This window comes from Lissotriton helveticus, chromosome 10 (genome assembly GCF_964261635.1).
Source record: "Lissotriton helveticus chromosome 10, aLisHel1.1, whole genome shotgun sequence".
In the NCBI taxonomy this organism is placed as follows: domain Eukaryota; kingdom Metazoa; phylum Chordata; class Amphibia; order Caudata; family Salamandridae; genus Lissotriton; species Lissotriton helveticus.
Genome location: NC_136071.1, coordinates 520132762 through 520150841, shown reverse-complemented (window position 1 = coordinate 520150841; position 18080 = coordinate 520132762). Strand labels below are relative to the sequence as shown.

General features: G+C 44.1%; 1 protein-coding gene across 2 annotated transcripts in view; it reads right to left on the bottom strand.

The window, feature by feature from the left end:
• Window positions 1-18080, bottom strand: part of DNAAF8 (dynein axonemal assembly factor 8) — a 1081381-nt gene that overhangs the window by 667658 nt on the left and 395643 nt on the right. For both annotated transcript variants that reach the window (XM_078663036.1, XM_078663037.1), the window contains one exon: window positions 13978-14122. In XM_078663036.1, coding sequence (XP_078519162.1) covers window positions 13978-14122 — 145 coding nt within the window. The remainder of the gene's footprint in view (window positions 1-13977; window positions 14123-18080) is intronic.

Below are 18080 nucleotides of genomic sequence, written 5' to 3'. Positions count from 1 at the left end.
TTTTTGCACTTATTATCTTATTTGTTGTGGTGCACCTTTGCGGTTGTTTTTTTATTGTACTAAAATTCCTTGGGGAATAGGCACAGTGATGATGGGTGCCATTCAGTGTGCACACAATCCCCTGCATTAATTTAAGGGATAACGAATATTATTGGGAGAAAGTTAGTCAGGTGCTGACTCTAGGAAGGGTCCATCATTGCTTTTTGTTGCTCATATCTTTGATGCCATTTTACAAATCTTCATGAAATTTTCCAAAAAAAGGTGTGCCAGGTGATTCTAGTTGTAAATGTAAATTTTTGTGGTGATTCGTGCAGTGGGGGTTTAGAAAAAGGGGGGTCAAAGTAGTGTGTTTCCTATGTTAATTCCCATGGGGATTTTAAGACGACTACAGCCCGAACTGCTGGACAGAATTGCCCCAAATTTGGCAGGAATGTTGCTTTTGGTCCAGAAAGAATGCATTTTGTTATTTGGTGTTAATCTGTTAGACAGTTTTAGAGTTATTAACAGAAAAACAAATTTGGATATCCAGAGACGTGGATCCTTCACGAATAATGACAAGCTCATGCAGAGATCTGCAGAGCTCTGATTGGCTGCCAACAATTGAAGCAGGCAGTGTTGGTAGCCTAACCCCCTAGCCTTTGTTCTGGGGTCCCAAAGGGACCCTAGCAAGGCAAAATAAAAGCATTTTATTTGTAATTCACTGCGAAATTTGCATATATTCGAGAATATATCAGGGAATAAAAAAAAAGAAGTGCAGTCTCCGGCGCCTTTTTATAATTGTAGCTTGAGTGGGCCAGGTCAAGGGGACATGCAGTTAATTTAAACAAATGGAGAGGGCACAAGGGCCCCTCTCCAAGGATTTAATAATGCCCGGAGACCACCATCTCACCAGAGCCAATGCCAAATTTAAGCCCCACCTCACCACGGATGTATACAAACAAAAATATATAGAGGGACAACGCAGACCCCCACGGGCACCACCTCCTCCCCAGGGCTAAAGCAAACATTAAAGAGGGGTCAGCGGGGACCCCCAGCCCAAGAGACCACTACCACCCCAGGGCCAAATACTTTTATAATAAGAAGTAGGGGCTGAGCGGACCCCCTCCTGGGCCATATACAGCCTCTGGAACTACCACCTCCCTGGGCAGGCTGTAGAATAACAAAGGAGGGGGGCCGTGCAGCCCCTTTTCAGAAGCCATATTTGGCCCTGTAGATGCCACCTACCAGCGCCTGCTCCTTCTATCTTCCGAGCTAATCATCCTTGGGAGATATAAGTTTGCTTTTGCTTGGCGGGAGCTGTGAAAGTTTCTGCCTTCCTAAAGCAAGCATTCCTCTTTCAGCAAGCAGGAGCTGTCAAACTGCTACTGTTTGTTGGAACAGAGTTTTAATCTCTTTCCCTGCCCGCGGACACGTGGGCAGAGAATGATATGAAAGTATTGCTCTTGCACGCAGGGAGCTTCATATCCAGCGGCTCCCTGTGTGCGAGAGCAATGGCAACTCCTGCCGGAGGCTGTCAGGGACCGCAGGGGCATTTAGGCTCTTCCCGTGGTCTCCTACAGTGCAGACTGGGTGCCCTGGATATGCTCCAGGGCATCCAGCATGACAAGGCCAAGCCCCGGAGGATGGGGTCACCGGGGCTAAAATAGGCCCGGGGAAAGGGGCCGAGAAACCCTCCTCCCCATTTTACTTAATAATATGCAAAGATCTTCCATGTCTTTTCCCACGTTGATGGACAGGTTAGGAAAAGGCCCTCAAGAGCATTTCCAGCTGATTTTGGTGACGTGTTATTGATGCCGAGGAATAGAAGGACATATCCACCAAAGAAGCACTTACTTCTTTTAGTTAATAGGAAGCAACCTTGTTTGATGTAGATGCATCTCTTTGTAGTCTCATCGTCTGCTCTTGACAATGATCCACATTATCACAGATTTTTGGATGAAGACACTGCAGGAACAATCACATTGGAGAAATGACATGCATACAAGGTCACTGGAAACAAAATCTCGTGGTCCTTTGTGCAGCTGTAGTGCAATATGTATGAGACATTTATCCAATGAGGGAGCATTTACTAGTTAACCAGAGGAAAGTACTCCAGTTGGGTAGAAATGTTTGGAAAAACTAGGGACTCTTCTTGAAAAAAATGAGGTTTGATTCTGGCCCTGGTGCTGATTTCACAAAAATTAAACCTCAACGTGGAAATACTTACAAATATAAACATAGCAGGTGCCACAGTTGAAGCTGCACTTCAGTAAAGCACAAGCGCTCATAACTTTGTTTTTCATCTTGTATTCCATTGAAAAACATTCTGAAATCCCTAATGGAAGTGAATTCATCGTTGATCTAATTGAGCGCAATCTGATCTGTAGTGACTGTGACTGGTGGTTTCTTTCTTGTCATCTCCTGGTGAAAGCAGAGTCCATAGTTCTCCCTTTTAAATGCCCTAAGTAAGCAAATGCCCAAAATCCATTGAGCCTCTCACATACCCACTCACAGACCCACACAGGCACTTGCAACCCACTAACAGAACCGTAGCACCATTCACACACCCACTCAAAGACACACAGGAACTCCCCACCCACTCACAGACCCCTACAGGCACTCACACACCAACGCACCTACCCATAGCACCACTCACAGGTGGCGAAGTGAGCTAAAGACCGTTGATGGATTCAACCCAGATCTGTGACTGGGGGTGAGTGCCTGAAAAGTTTCAGTACTCCGTCCATCATCTCCTTGTGTTTGCTTTGTTTGCCCTAAATTGGCAGGGTATGCCTAGACATGGGTCCCTTGCTCACTTTGCCACAAGATTCAAGCTAGCCTGGCTGATGAGGGGTGTTACCCCAAACCGGGTCCCAGGATTCTTGTTTCCGGTTGAGGGAGGACCTGGCCTGGTAGTTCGGGCTGGACTCTTCCCGTGAGGCACAGGGTCAATACTGATTTGCATATGGCTTGGTCCAACCTGGGGTGGAGAAGTGAGATAAAGAACGATGAAGGATTCAACCCAGATCTGTGACTGGTGGTGAGTGTCTGAAAAGTTTCAGCTCTCCGTCCATCATCTCCTTGTATTTGCCCTAAGTTGGCAGGGTATGCCCAGACGTAGGACCTTTGCTTACTTTTCCACAGGATTCAAGCTAGCCTGGCTGATGAGGGGTGTTACCCCAAAACCGGTCCCAGGATGCTTGTTTCCGGTCCAGGGAGGACCAGGCCTGGCAGTTTGGGCTGGAATGTGCCCATGTGACACAGAGTCAAGACTGATTTGCATATGGCTTGGTCCAACCTGGGGTGGAGAAGTGAGATAAAGAACGATGAAGGATTCAACCCAGATCTGTGACTGGGGGTGAGTGTCTGACATCTTCTTGTGTTTGCTTTGTTTGCCCTAAGTTGGCAGGGTATGGCCAGACGTGGGTCCCTTGCTCACTTTTCCACAGGATTCAAGCTAGCCTGGCTGATGAGGGGTGTTACCCCAAAACCGTTCCCAGGATGTTTGTTTCGGGTCCAGGGAGGACCAGGCCTGGCAGTTTGGGCTGGACTGTTCCCATGTGACACTGGGTAAAGACTGATTTGCATATGGCTTGGTCCAAACTGAGGTGGCGAAGTGAGCTAAAGAACGATGATGTATTCAACCCAGATCTGTGACTGGTGGTGAGTGTCTGAAAAGTTTCAGCACTCCGTCCATCATCTCCTTGTATTTGCCCTAAGTTGGCAGGGTATGCCCAGACGTAGGTCCCTTGCTCACTTTTCCACAGGATTCAAGCTAGCCTGGCTGATGAGGGGTGTTACCCCAAAACCGGTCCCGGGATGCTTGTTTCCGGTCCAGGGAGGACCAGGCCTGGCAGTTTGGGCTGGACTATGCCCATGTGACACAGAGTCAAGACTGATTTGCATATGGCTTGGTCCAAACTGAGGTGGCGAAGTGAGCTAAAGAACGATGATGGATTCAACCCAGATCTGTGACTGGGGCTTAGTGTCTGAAAAGTTTCAGCACTCCATCCATCATCTCCTTGTGTTTGCAACACTCACAGATCCACATAGCCAGTGTTCCTGCCCCTGCCCCAACCGACTGCTCCTGCCCCTGACCCAGGCCAGCACCCGGGTTCACTTAAATCCAACATTGATGCGTGCCTCAGTGCGTGCCTCAGCTGTAGCATTCCTTACAGTACCAGTGCTTTCATGAACCATCTGATAATCGGATCCCTTTGCCAAGAGATTGCGTCAGTGCTTGCTGCTCCTTAGGCAGAGCAGTATGTGTTTGTTAGAGAATGGTTTCAGGCTAAGGTTGTAGGTAGAAAGATGGAGTGAGTGGAAATTTGGAGCAGCTTGGGAAGAAATGGAAGACTAGCCTAGACACCGCATACTTGTGTACTACTGAAGCACAGATGCAGCGGACTCCATGCTGGAAGGACCTTTCCGCTGACTGTAGTAGAGCTTAGGGAGAATACCAAGAGATTCATTATTGATCTGCAGTTTATCTCAATGCTCTGCGTTATCCACTGCTCTTCCACGGTGCCAGAGATGTTATGGGTCTTTTTAATCCCTGACTACAGACGTCTGGCTCTGGGGGGTTTGGTATTTGACTGTTTTTCTGCCCAGTGTGGAGCAGCAGATTTTCTTTAGCCTAGGCCCACTAGGTCTACAGTCTGTAGAGCCTAAACCAAAATTTCTTCTGCCATATACTGAAGTGACCCTTAGACTGACGTCTTCCCAGTTGGACTCTTGAGGGTAGAACGGATTGGGAATTCATGTCTTGTAGCACGGGGAGTACTGAGTGTTTCCCTTATCTTGTGTGTTGCACTATTCACTTTGGTCCGGCAGATTTAATATTTCTTACCTCACTGTTTTTAACCTCATCATGCAGCCTTATATTTCTTGTTTTTTTTGTTGGGTTTTTGGTCCTGTTCTCTGGGCGTTCAAGTACTTTTACAGCAGACTGCTTTCTGACAACTTAGATGGATTTCCAGAATTGTCCATTGAGATAGTTTGATCTGGGATTTAGGAGGCGTGGATTAACACAAACTAGGCCTTGTTGAGTTGTCCTCCTTACTTTTTTTTTCTATAAAGTTCTTCTGTTGTGGGGTAATTTGTTAAGGCGAAAGTCCAGCGTTTGTTCTGTCCCCCACTCGTCCCCCAAACGTTCCATGTCAATTTGGTCGCCTGACTACCACAGATCTCCTGGTTGTATCATGAAGTTCTCATGGGCAGAGTTCTTGACGATATGCCTGAAAAACACCATAAAGGGCAGTTCTTTTCGTCTCCACTGAATAACCTACCGATTGTGACATGGAGACTATTGCTGCGTTAGTAGTGACAACGTTTTTGGTCTACTAGGTACACCTGCTGTTAAAAATTAAAACAAGCATTGGCATAGCCAATAGGTCTCGCCTTAGGGACCTCATAAGTATTTAGCTATGCACAATATCCTCGGTGCAACAACATTAACTGGTGTAGGGCTAAACACTTATAAGGTCCCAAAGGCGAGACCTATTGGCTATGTCAATGCTTGTTCTTTTAAGTGTTGAGAATTACAGTTCTTACTATTACATTCTTTCATCTTATTCCATTTGTAAATCTCATAGGTATGGAAGACTAAGTTTGATTTTGAGGGATTGCAATTTAAGCGTTGGCGATTACAAGAAAGCCATAGGATTATTTACCTCACTGAGCCATTTTGCGGATGTCAGAAGAGAAGGTGGGCAAACAGAAGGCAGCAAAATTGTTGGGACAGCATAATGAGTGTGACATGGCAACAGGACGATGAGAGGGGATTATGACAGAAGAGGACAGGTATGGACGTCTTGGAGGAGGGTGGGATTGGAGGATTTTGGAACTAAATTACAGGTGTCATTCTGTGGCCCAAACAGGTGTATGTTTGTATATTGTATTTCTAGCCAAAAGGCACCTGAGTGCTATACATGCTCAAAGACAAGAATAAAGTCAATGAGTAATCCAGCTGTGGCTGACAAATGCATTAAGTGTTCTTTAAATAGCTGAGACCTCAGTTCTTTCCTAAATTGGAGCAGCAATTGGGTGGTCCTGGTGAATATCGGGATGTTGGTACAGGTCCTGGTGAATAAATGTAAAATGTATGCTGTATAGTTTTTTCAGTTTTTACCCTTAGTCTGCAGTCATTTGGTGTCCTGGGTGTGCCAAGATCCACCAACAATGGGGAGTGTGTTTGCTAGACAAGTGTTGGTGTTGCTTGTGATAACTTTGTGATAACTTTGCAAATGATGTTGCTGGATTTGAAAATGAAGTAGGATGCATTGACAGGAAATGGGGTTCCTTCGGGATGTGGGTGATGATCATATTTATTCAGGCCTGGATAAAGATGTGGTACAGCATGTAGGATTCTCATAAGAGGTGCCAGTGTGGAATCTGAAGGCGGTGTAGTAGGGCATTACCACCATCCAGATGCAAATGTACGAGTGCTTGAACAGCACTTCTGAAGTCGCTTTCTGGAAGAAACGGTTTGACTTTCAATAGAAGAGAGAGCTGGTACGAGTCTGATTTCATGGCAATGTGTTCCTTGAGGATGCGGTTGGCGTCTAGGCAATTCCAAGTGACTTGGCATTCTGTGAAATTTGGGGGTTCATAGTCGTCCAGGGTTTTATCATTGAGCCAGGTCTGTACTGTATTTTGTTTAGCATTCCTGGCAAACAAAAAGGAATTCTGTCTTGGTCGGGCTGCGCTTGTAGTAGGAGCAAGGCATCCAGGTCTAATATGATGCACAATCAAAGTTTCAAGCCGTGGATGACTTAAAGCAGAGAAGACTTTCAAGTAAAGTTGTGTCTCATCAGCCTAAGGGTGGATCTGGTTTCTGTTATCTGTGAAAACAACAAGAGGCAGTATGGAGCTGTGGGCCACTGGTGATAGGGATATTTGTGACATGAACTGTTGGTTGGCTTCAAGATCACTCCTGTTTCTGTGCTTCTTTTTAGTTAGCATGTGCTGGCTTCTCTTCCTCTTTGTGTGTTTGGTCTTCCCTGGAGCATGACCCACACACTGCTTTCTTGCTGGGTGTCCTTCCACAGCTTGTGCTTTTGAGCTACTTTTTCTTTTAGTTGCAGCACATAAGAGTGCATGTGTTTCAGGCCACCCCCTTAACACTCTGTGTTCCTTGCCCCATCCTGTGTTCTTGCTTACTCCTGCCCCCTTCCAGGTCATTGCTTGTCCTGTCATTTCTTGCCCTGTTCCTTCCATCCCATTGCTTGAGCCATCTCTTGTGTTGTTGCATGCCCTGTCTTTCACACTCCCCCTGTGTTGTTACTTGCCTTTTCCCTCAATCCCTCTTCCTGCATTATTGCTTGATGTTGGGAGAAATGTAAATAGATTGTAGCTAGGATGGGCAACAGCAGAGGTAAATTATAGATGAGAACACTGGAGTTGGCATTGCTTGGTGAGAAATTTCAAGGCATAATAAGCACAAGGGGAACCAGGCAATGGGTCACAGGTGGGAACAGGTAACAGGAGGAGGCAGGGAATAGGCACAAATGGTGTTCAGCTGATGGTTGACAGGGATTGTGCCACCCACGTACGTAGCCCAAGAAAGGTATAAGTGAAGGAAGTTTGGTAGGCCTGAACTCAAGAGTCTAAAGACACAGCCTTTAGCGAGGGTGCCCTGTTCATTATGAGTTCATAAAGGCCACTTTTAGAAAGTGGGTATTATTTTGCTTGGTCATCCTGTGTGCCTCTGCAAGAATGTGGATTGCGTGTCTGGTTTTTGGACGACAGATGGCTAGGAAGCAGGGTGGCTCCCGATAGTCTAGGTAGGTCAGGAAAGGGCTAAATAGACCTGGGTTACGACGGGGGAAGAGGGAAGAGTTTGCCTTGCACCTCAAAGGGCCTGATCTGCCTCTGACAAAGCCGTCTCCACCCCCTGCCAGGAATTCACGCCAGAGAAGGCCCAACTGGTTCTGGCCGGACACCGACACCCTCTGCCTGGCATATCAAAGGATTTTTGTGTACAAATGCTGGTTCCCAGACCCCTGAACTTTAGAACTCCTCTGGAACAAGAAAACTACACGGAAGGAGAGCCGGAGAAACTGCTGAAAGGGCCAACCGCTTTGCTGCATGCTTTGCTGGGCTGATCTGCAGTGGCTGCTTCTGCCTGGGGCAGTGAAAGGCCTGGACTGGACTTTCTGCAACCAAATTGGTAAGACTCTCCAAGGGCTTGAGGTAGAGCTTGCCCCCTGTTCACGAAGTCTCAGACACAGCAAAGACTTCAGGTTCTATGGCCCGCAGCACTGGGGACTGTGTGTTTTGTGCTGCCACCCGAAGAACGCCAACCGACGACGTCTACGACGACCCTGCTGAACCTGTGTCCTGAGGGGACCGCAAAGGGCACCGCAAACCTGGTCTCACCGCCGACGCCTGCTTATGCCATCACCGAGCTGCTGCTCGTACCGCAGCCTGTGGGCACTGCACTCTGCACTGATTTGCTTCACACCAAAGCTTTGGCACCTCAGAGGGCACTGCCGCCACACCGCACTGCGACCCTGGTCTCACTGACAATGCCTGCTGACGCCATCACGAGCCGCTGCTCGCACCGCGACCTGTGGGCCCATGCTCTGTACTGCCTCGCTACACGCCAACGCCGTGGCCTTCCTGATGTCGCCACTTCCTGCTGAAATCGACGCCACTGCCTGCACCGTGGTTCGGGGGCACCGCTCGTAAGTTACACGACGCACCGCCCTCAACCCACACCGCAGCCTTGGCCTACCGACGCCGGCGCCATCGGCTCCAGATCATCAGCCGACGACAGCGCTTCAGCAATGACAATGCCGCTGCTTGCACCGTGACCTGCTAGCAACGCAATGAGCACGCCTCCATCTCGCACCGCAACCATGGTCTTATCCACGACGCCATCTGATGCCGCCACCGAGCCGCTGCTCGCACCACGACCTGGGGGCACCGCACACCGCACCACTGCGCTTCACACAGCAGCACCCGATGCCTGTTGGCGCCAGCGCTGCGGATCCCATCAGAAAGGAGCGCAACCTGCAACAAGAGTGACTTCAAGGGCCCCATCGCCCTGCATCTCTGAAAGGTACTGTTTGCTGGTCTTCCCGACACCGTAGTTGGCCTGCGACCCCACGGTCTGCCAGAACTGCTTTAGGATTTGTTGTTCACAACATCGTGATAGCCCCGGACGGAGCTATCAACGTCAAGGAACTATTTTTACAGCATATTTTGATAAGTGACGATTTTGAAGTATAGTATTGTGGATTTTTATCATATGTGGTCTTGTCTTAAGTATAAAAAAATTGGATATTTTTCAAAAATGATGTGGTGTCCTTCTGTGGTGCGTTAAGGTCTAGAGGCCTTAAAAATATATTTTTGGGGGTACCTTTAGCGCTCTTATGTCCTTCTGTAGTGCGTACACTGTTTTACTGTTGGTTATGTGCAAATGCTTTACACACTGCCCCTAAGATAAGCATGGCTGCTCGTGTCAGGCTACCAAGGGGGTGAGCAGGGGTTATTTTAGAAGTGTAACTCCCATATCCTGGCTAGAGTGGTGGTTTCTGCCTCGCTTTTGTGCAAAGTCTGAGCTAGCCAGAAATCCCATTTCTAACAGTTTATAACAGGTGTATTAGACTCCCAAGATATGTAACATGTAAATTTAGTCCAAAAACCATCATTAAAAGAAGCCTTGTGCAAGCAACCAAATGAATAAAATTGCTATGAATTAATAAGAATTAATGAGATTAGTATTCAATTAACATTCAATTTGAATTCTGCTAGTCTTACTTAACTCCTAACAGTCATTGCCATTAGTCTTCAGATATTGCTCACAAAGATACCGCTAATCTTCAATTAGCGGTCACAATAAATGAGACTAGCCTTATAATAGTGTTCATTTAACATTCACTTTAAATTCTGCTAGTCTTACTTGAGTCTTCACCATCATTGTTGTTAGTATTCAGATATTGCTCACAAAGAATACCACTAGTCTTCAAACAGTGGTCACAATCAATGAGACTAGCCTTCATTTTGCTCTTGAAATAGCACAAGAGCTGCAAATAAACCCTAACAGAATACTACTAAGCTTCAAATACTATTCTTCTAGAATACTACTAGTCTTCTTTTAGCAACCAACTGAAGTGTTCATCATGTATTTGAAGGGTAGTTGAGTAGGACTAGTATTCCCTCATTTGCATATTTCAGCTTGTGGACATACTACGTAGTCTTCATGCATACTAAATGAAGACTACATGTTAATAGTAAATGAATACCACTGTAAACACTGAAATCACACTAAATGAAGAGCTTCCATTTTGGTGAGAGGGACACGATATCTACAGGATAGACTAGTTCCTTACCGTCCTTAAGGAAACCTTAGATCCAGCAACCAGCTTCTTCTTCAACCGAAATGTATTCAAACTTTAAAATATGGTGGTCGTTCTTTTTAATACCTTGCCCCACTCCATTGGAACCAGCTCCCCTTTCACATTAGAGATTGCACTGAGTTTCCAAGCTTCAAAAAGACATCTGAATACCTGGCTCTTTTAACGGCACATGGTTTTTGACCTGCTATCTAAGTGCCAAGAAGCCGTTTCGAGGACGAGTCTTGTAATACACTAAATTATATATCATAACATAACTGTCTAACATGCAATCAAGAGTTACCGAATCCTGTATGCATCAATGTGAATTATGGGGAGGAAGATCAAAGATGATATATGTTCCACAATTTCTTTTTTTTTAAATTCTTATAAGGTGCAACAGCTACCCGAAGGTTTCCCGGCGCCGCCTGATAAGAGCAAAAGAGGGATGGGAGATCTACTGATTAAACAGCCACGTTTTTAAGCCCTTTAGAAAATTTCCATAAACTGTTTCATTTCGAAGTGGCAGGGGAGGGAATTCCACATTGAGGGGTCTGGGCAAGAAAAGGACAAAACCCCCATTTGCACCAATCTGGTCCTAGCGACAGAAAATTTGGCCTGAGTGGTCGAGCGGAGAAGGCGTGGGGGTACATAAGGACAAGCTAGGGCATTCAGGTATTGAGGTACCTTGCCAAATTTGATCTTAAACATATAGCTCAGGACTTTGAATTTAATTTGATTTTCCACCCTGAGCCAATCTGATCCATAACAGCCAACTCCTCGATATGCACCTGCCATACAGAGAATGCCTACAAAATACTTTACAGATGGTACCTTAGACTGACTATTGAAGACAATCCTTACCCAACATAAACCTGTTGGTGCAAATGTGAAGGACAAAGTGATAGGTTCCCCAGCTGGTAGGCCTGCAGTACTACCCAACATTTTCTGGAAGTAAATAATGATCAAAGATACCACTACGATCGCTCTATCTTTTAACAGGATGATGTAGTGTATGCCCAGGCTCAGGATAGAACAAACTGATTACCTTCGGGCTATTAGCAGTGAAATGTCATCTAATGCTTAAATCTATGCAAAAACCCATTTAAACCCTACTAAGGATACACAACAGTGAAGAACATTAGGCTTTAGGGTTCATGGCCACTATGGCACCCCTAAACTACATGAGGCTACTAGGCCTCTCATGTTGGAGTAGGTATGAGCATGCCACTTCTCTGCATCTACCCTACTATGTAGGATACTAACTCAGAGCTGCAGTGCAATGTGCGTGGTTGTGTATATACTCTAATTGTTCGTATAATTGAATGTGACTGGATACTAAAAAACGTTATATGCATTGCTATGATGCTTTTATATCGTTTTCTCTCTCAATAAACATTCTTTGAAAAATGAAACTTAGAATGGGTCCAAGGTGCTAATATTTCCCCAAAGCAATGCCCTCACACACAAGCCACCCATATCATCATCGCACAGAGGAGAACAGAAGAAGACAGGCTCATTTAGGCCGCTTCTATCTGGGCTCCACTAGTAAATGAATTTGCCTATTTTCACCAATCAGACTGCAACAGCAGTAACACCCCATGTTTTTCAAGAGGTTGCAGCAGATTCGATGGTTGCAAATATAAGCAAGCATAATGTACCAATGCAAAATGCTACAATCTACACCCATACTATCTCTGCGTGGAAGATTTAATCCATCCAGCAAAAACATCTTTAAATAACTGCTGTGAACAGTTTACCTAGTTACACCAGTCTTCCATATGACACAAATAAAAGGTTCACCAATGTCCAGGAACAAAATCCATTTCAAAGTCTTAAAACTTCTATTTACCTCCCACTGTAAGATGCTTGCTTATATGGTTGTGTTGTTAAACTTACAAAAATAGTTTAATTATTTAGTCTTTTTTTCAGAAATATAGACCTTTTTCTCCTTATAGCTTCAAGCCTATCCAATGTTTCACCATTCGGCAATATTTTGTTGCTTTTGACAAATTCCATTGATTTAAGAGATGTGGCTCTTGGTCACACTTTTGGGAGTGCTAAAGAAAGTATAGTAATATGTTGACCAGGCACATATACAGGAGGGAAATCAGGACAAGTCAATGCCAGGTGGATGCGTGGTTAGGTTGCCACCAAATTTCTATTGCAAGTATCAGTAGTGGCACATTAATGTGGGTGTCGGGGTCTGCCCCCCATTTTCCAGTACATGATGAGTGTTTATCAGACTTAGCGAAGGTCAGCCTAAGAAACGCTCATCAGACCAAAGTCATGCGCTTTGCATGAGCTTATGATCAGTTGCCCGGTCGCCAACTGTTTGGCAGGCTGAAAATCTCACCAGCCTAAGGGTAGTAAGATCATCAGGATGGCAACGATCTGTAATGATCCTCCCCTGATAACAAGAGAGCAGTGTCACTGATAAGGTCACCCCAGGGCACCATAGGTTTAGGAATGTCCACCAGTGAAGCCTAACACCAGCCTTTTCCAACTACTCAGCAGGTCTCACTAACTTCACCCCACCCTGTGATGAGTTTGGAAAGGACCCTCTCTAATTGGCTGACCCTTGACAAGGGTAGATAATGAGAGGAGGCGGTAGGATTTTCTAGTTACTGCTTCCCCAAAGCCACTTGCTCCTTCCCACTCTGTCATGCTTCTGCCTCACACCACTCACTGATGCTGCCTTACACATCAGGTGTTTCATTGAATGCTTGGGTCCGTTTGTGTATATATAGGAATATATGTGTATTTGAGCGTGTGTGCTTTTGGATGAATGGGTTTAACTATTTTCCATTTGGAACAAAATAAGGGAGAGGAGGACCAGTTCTTGCTCCCCATGCCCCTATTCTGCCAATTCGATTCTAAAAAATGTAGTAAAAGCTATCCTATCTTGCTGATCATGTAGGTATCACCAGTAATGGACATTGAGGTGCTCCATGTACAAATTGATTACAATGCTTAAAGAAGAAAGTGTTCAGGGTTTTGACCATCAGTGAGGATCCTATGATTCAGAACCTCTGCTACACCGTTTCTATTTGCAATTTATCATAGATCGCAAAATACATTTTGTTAGTCGAAAAGAATTGTCCAACTACTAAAAGGGCGTTGATTTTAAAACGGCATTTTGGAATTGCAAACCCTGTGTTTTTGTGAATTGCAAGCTCTGCTATTGCAAAACACCATTATAGGGATCTGCAAGGTTTCAAACCGACCATAACACATTCTTGCTCTTCAATGAAGCCGCGAATACAAATTCAGTACTGCCTACAGAACTGAAGATCTTCAGCCCCTGTAACCAATGATAAACCCAGTAGCCTTTAAATCTATGTATCACATTATACACATAGAAATTAGGTTGAAATGACTCTTGCTTATGTCTGAACGCAGCACACATGGGCTCTGTTATGGCTGCATTAGATTAGATTCTCACCTCACTCGAGAGGTGCAAATACTGTGTCATGTGGTTCTGTATCTGGCTCTTGTCCATGCTTGAGGAAGCACAATCTGGTAGTATTCAACAAGTATTAACATGTTACCTGTGCTTAAGTGCAAAGCAACTATGTCAGACAGGGATGTATCAGTGTGTTACTTGCTCTAGTGAACAGGACAGTATGGGTCTGTGTTGACTGTAGCAGACTCTTACCTGTGCTTAAGAGTAAAACACTTGGCTGAGGGTACAGCAAGCGAAGGCCGCAGATGTCCAGGCCAGTGCTCAGGATCAGCTGTAACATATGATGGAATGCCATTGGGTCACCGAGTAGGGTTTCAAACAGCAGTGCGAGGGCAACCTTTGGTAAAGCAGAAAGCAAGCATAAAGAGCAAAGTACTTCAGAGTAGAAAAAAATACTTGCCTGTAACTACAGTTATCCATCATTAGCATCTTTTTTAAATGCACATGCTTAAATTCCTCCCTGTTGTCATGAAGGGAATCCCCATAAGTAAATGATAAACAGCAGTGCTAATAAATTCCGCCTACCCTTCTCTTTATATCACCACTACTATAGCCACTGACGTGGAGAGGTTCTGAGCTCTAGTCCACCTAGTGGCATCCACCACTCAGAGTTTCATTGTAAGAATGAAAGAAAGAAACTAGCCTCAGCCTAATTGAAATGGGAAGATGGAGTGTCGCATGTGAATCTATCAAATATATCAAGCTACTGGCTGTAGCTATGAGTAAGCCACCTTTTTGTCTCCAATATTGAATCTACTGTAGATTCACATGCTAGAATTGCAATCTGTACCTGTAGGCAGCTTTGCTGCAGATGGTGTGTTTGAATCATCATGTTGTAACATTGCACATGTCAGTGGGTCGAACACCTGTAAAAACAACTGGGGTTGCGGCAATGCATCTGCTAAAATGAGCTTCTATGGTTTTCTAAATATCTATTCCAGATTTAGAATGGCACATAGTAATTCAAACTGCAATCCAGCAGGCCACAGCTTACTTCCACAAGGCTTAACTCTTATGTAGATCTCCAAAGGCAGTAAATTGATTAGGTATTCCAAACTTCTTTTTCTTGTCCACATACACTTTTGGACACATCTCAATGTACATCATATATCTGAACCTTCCAGGGCAGTCATAAGATGCGGAAAGAATGTGGGTAAAGTGGCTTGTTTCACATGAAATAAGTGGATACATTAGATATGAAACTTGGATTTGTTTCCAAGACAACCTTTTTTTTAAAAACTGAATTTAAAATATAGTTGCCCGATTATACAAGCTTGAAGTTCACTGATGCAGGTCATAGATGTTATTGCCAGTGAGATGCTGTCTTTCATCAAACAAACAGTAAAGAAGACCTTTGAATAGTTTCAATTGGAGGTCTGATGAATAAACATAGAACCGTATTTCATTGTCACAAAGGTGCAAACTTACCTATAACACAAAAACGTCTGAATAGTGCTTATATGAATTATGCTTATATGAATTTTGTGGGAACAAGAATTCTTTGCTCAGTGTTCTCCTACTGTTAATTGAACTCTCAGAGAGGAATACATTAGGATTATTCCCCTAAGTACAAGGCTTATGGAAGAATCTTGGGTATTTTGATGGATAATTGATAGTGGCATCTTGAAATGTACAAATGAAAAGATACAGAATCGCTTCCACCTAAGTGCATATGTCTTTGACATGGATTGTGCTCTGGCTACCCTCAAGGGACGTCTACAGTTCCTAGGTATGTCGAAAGAACCTAACACTAGGTATTCAGAAGACATGCTGTTAACTAAAGTTATATCCATCCTTATACTCTGCTAACTGGCGTTGTGTTTACTATGAATGAGATTGTTGGGTTCACCACAATTTCGTTTTTTACAGATTTGTGTGCCAAAGTTGCTTGGACCAATCCTGTACCCAAAGAATGATAATGTATGGTTTTGTTTCTATATTTCAGATGAGTCAAGCTATTAGGGGAATTGGGGGGAAAGCAAATTCAAACTTCCCCTGTCAGGATATTGAAAAATACTCCAGCCAAGAACCATGACATCACCACCTGATGCATTTGCGAGAACATTCTCAGGAGTGGCTAACAAATCAGAATTCAGAGCACCCCAACAGTGCTACTTGGTTACAGACTAGCTCTCCCTATTGGTAAACAGACTAGACTCTCCTGAGTACATCCACAAAGTTGATGCAGAGATAAGTTATGTGTTCATTTCAAACTGAAACATAGTTTTGGAGTGCCAAATAAGATTTCCCTCAGTTCACAAAATGGTGAATTTTGTGACTCCTTGTTTGAGTATGTAAGATATGGATGTCATGTTGTCCGTGATTATCCTGACTGTGAACAAAACCTTTAAGCGCTAGATGTGCTGCTCGGAGTCCAAGTTTTTTTTTTGTCTTTTTGTGAGCAGTGACCGTTTGCCGAATGTTCTTGAAGGTGAGTGAACTACCCTTTCAGGGAGGTATCAATAGTTTGGTTGTATTTGGTTCTTGCTGATGTAATAGTTGTCCTTTGAATACTTGATGTCTGACTTTCCATCACTTTAGAGCCTTTAAACGTCAGGTTGCAATCTGCATGATGTTGCCCCATTCTCTGGAAACTTGACACCATTCGGGGTCAAGTTCTTATTGGAGAATATATAGTTGTGAAAGGCATGGAAGGATGAGAAGAATGCATGATGACATGCACCTTAGAAGGTGTTCCTGACTACTTGGCAGTAAGCTTATGAGGTCTTCGCCATGTGCAGGTGTTTATTTCCCAACTGCTTTGATAGAGACACTCTTATGTCGTGATAGCGCCCAGAAAAATCATTGTTCGTGTTTAGTGATAGACCTAGGCACTGCATGACTTCCAATATGGTTGAGATAATCCTGTTGCAGTCTGGCATAGATTATGCTATCAGTGACCCATTATGTAGATACCAATAAATATGACTCTCTAACTGATGAAGATTTGTCGATTCTGGAGTGAAGCATTTTGTAAATATGCTAGACGCTGACCAAAGAGCAGAACTTTAAAATTGTAGATGTGAAAAAGACCATTAATTGAAGGTGAAAACAATGTTTTATATTTCTTGGGACATAGAAATAGTCATTCCAAATATATGTGGAGGTGTGGTAGTCTTCCTGGTAAAATGCTGGAAGAGTACTTCGAGGGTCATCATTTAAAATCCCTGCTTAAACTGGGCAGATCTAGGAATGGGCACCAGCCACCAGTTTCTTCTGCTTATGGAAAATCCTGAATTGGAACACCTCAATTAGTTTTAGTTGTTCTAACTTTGTTATCACTCCTTTCAATGACATTCTGATATTCTCTTCCTGGAGGGCCTGAAGATGATAATGCTTGGTGGCAATAATATACATTTCAAAGAATAACTATAGTGGATATTGTGCTAGACCCATATGTCTGATGTTATTCCCTGACATGAGGGAAGGATATGTTGTAGTTTGCCTCCTAGACGCATGGGTAGAATGGGGCATACATAAAGAAGGAGTGAGGTGAACCCTCGACAGGTCTTGTGTCTTTTTATGTGGGAGTAACTGCATCTTTTAGTTGGTCTGGTATTTTGTGATCAATGCTACAGAATTTGATATTGCACATAAGTCTGAAAAGCACCATAAGAGCTGTGATGTCCAAACTGATGAATATTTATGCATTGAGACGCACCTGTACCAGCTAAGCATGACTTCCTGGATGACAGTATATCAATCACGTTTACTCAAAAATTGTGTGGAATGAACTGTTGCAAAGCCAACAACTGAATCTCTATTCACTGCTGTCAAAAATTGGTGGTTGGTGGAGATCTAGCATGTGTAAGTTAAATTATTATCTGCTTATCCATTTGTGTATACATATGTCTGCATGATTTGTTCTTGTGTATATACCAAATCAATTAAACGAATCAGGCTGTCAATAACGGTTACAGAGATCTGTTCTGTCTTAAGGAAGTATGTACCTCCTTAAGACTGTTGTAGCATTACCCACTCTGTCTTAAGTGGCTCACAAGCAAATGTACTCTTTTGCCTATTTCATCCATTTTCCTGTCTTCTCTGTGCAGGAAGTGTTGCTTGTGACAGCAAGCTCCAGCCATTTCAGTCAACCTCAATGCATTCTGGGGGAGTAAAATTGGCCACCAGAGTGACTGGGTTCCTTCAGGCACATTCAATGATTTCTAGGTGTGAAACATTATTCGACAGGGTGACTTGGATGTTCTACAAAGAAAATCCTCCTACCAAAAGCAGTCCAGTATTAGAATGACATTTATTGAACTTGAAGTTGAAAATAAAATATGTTAATCAAG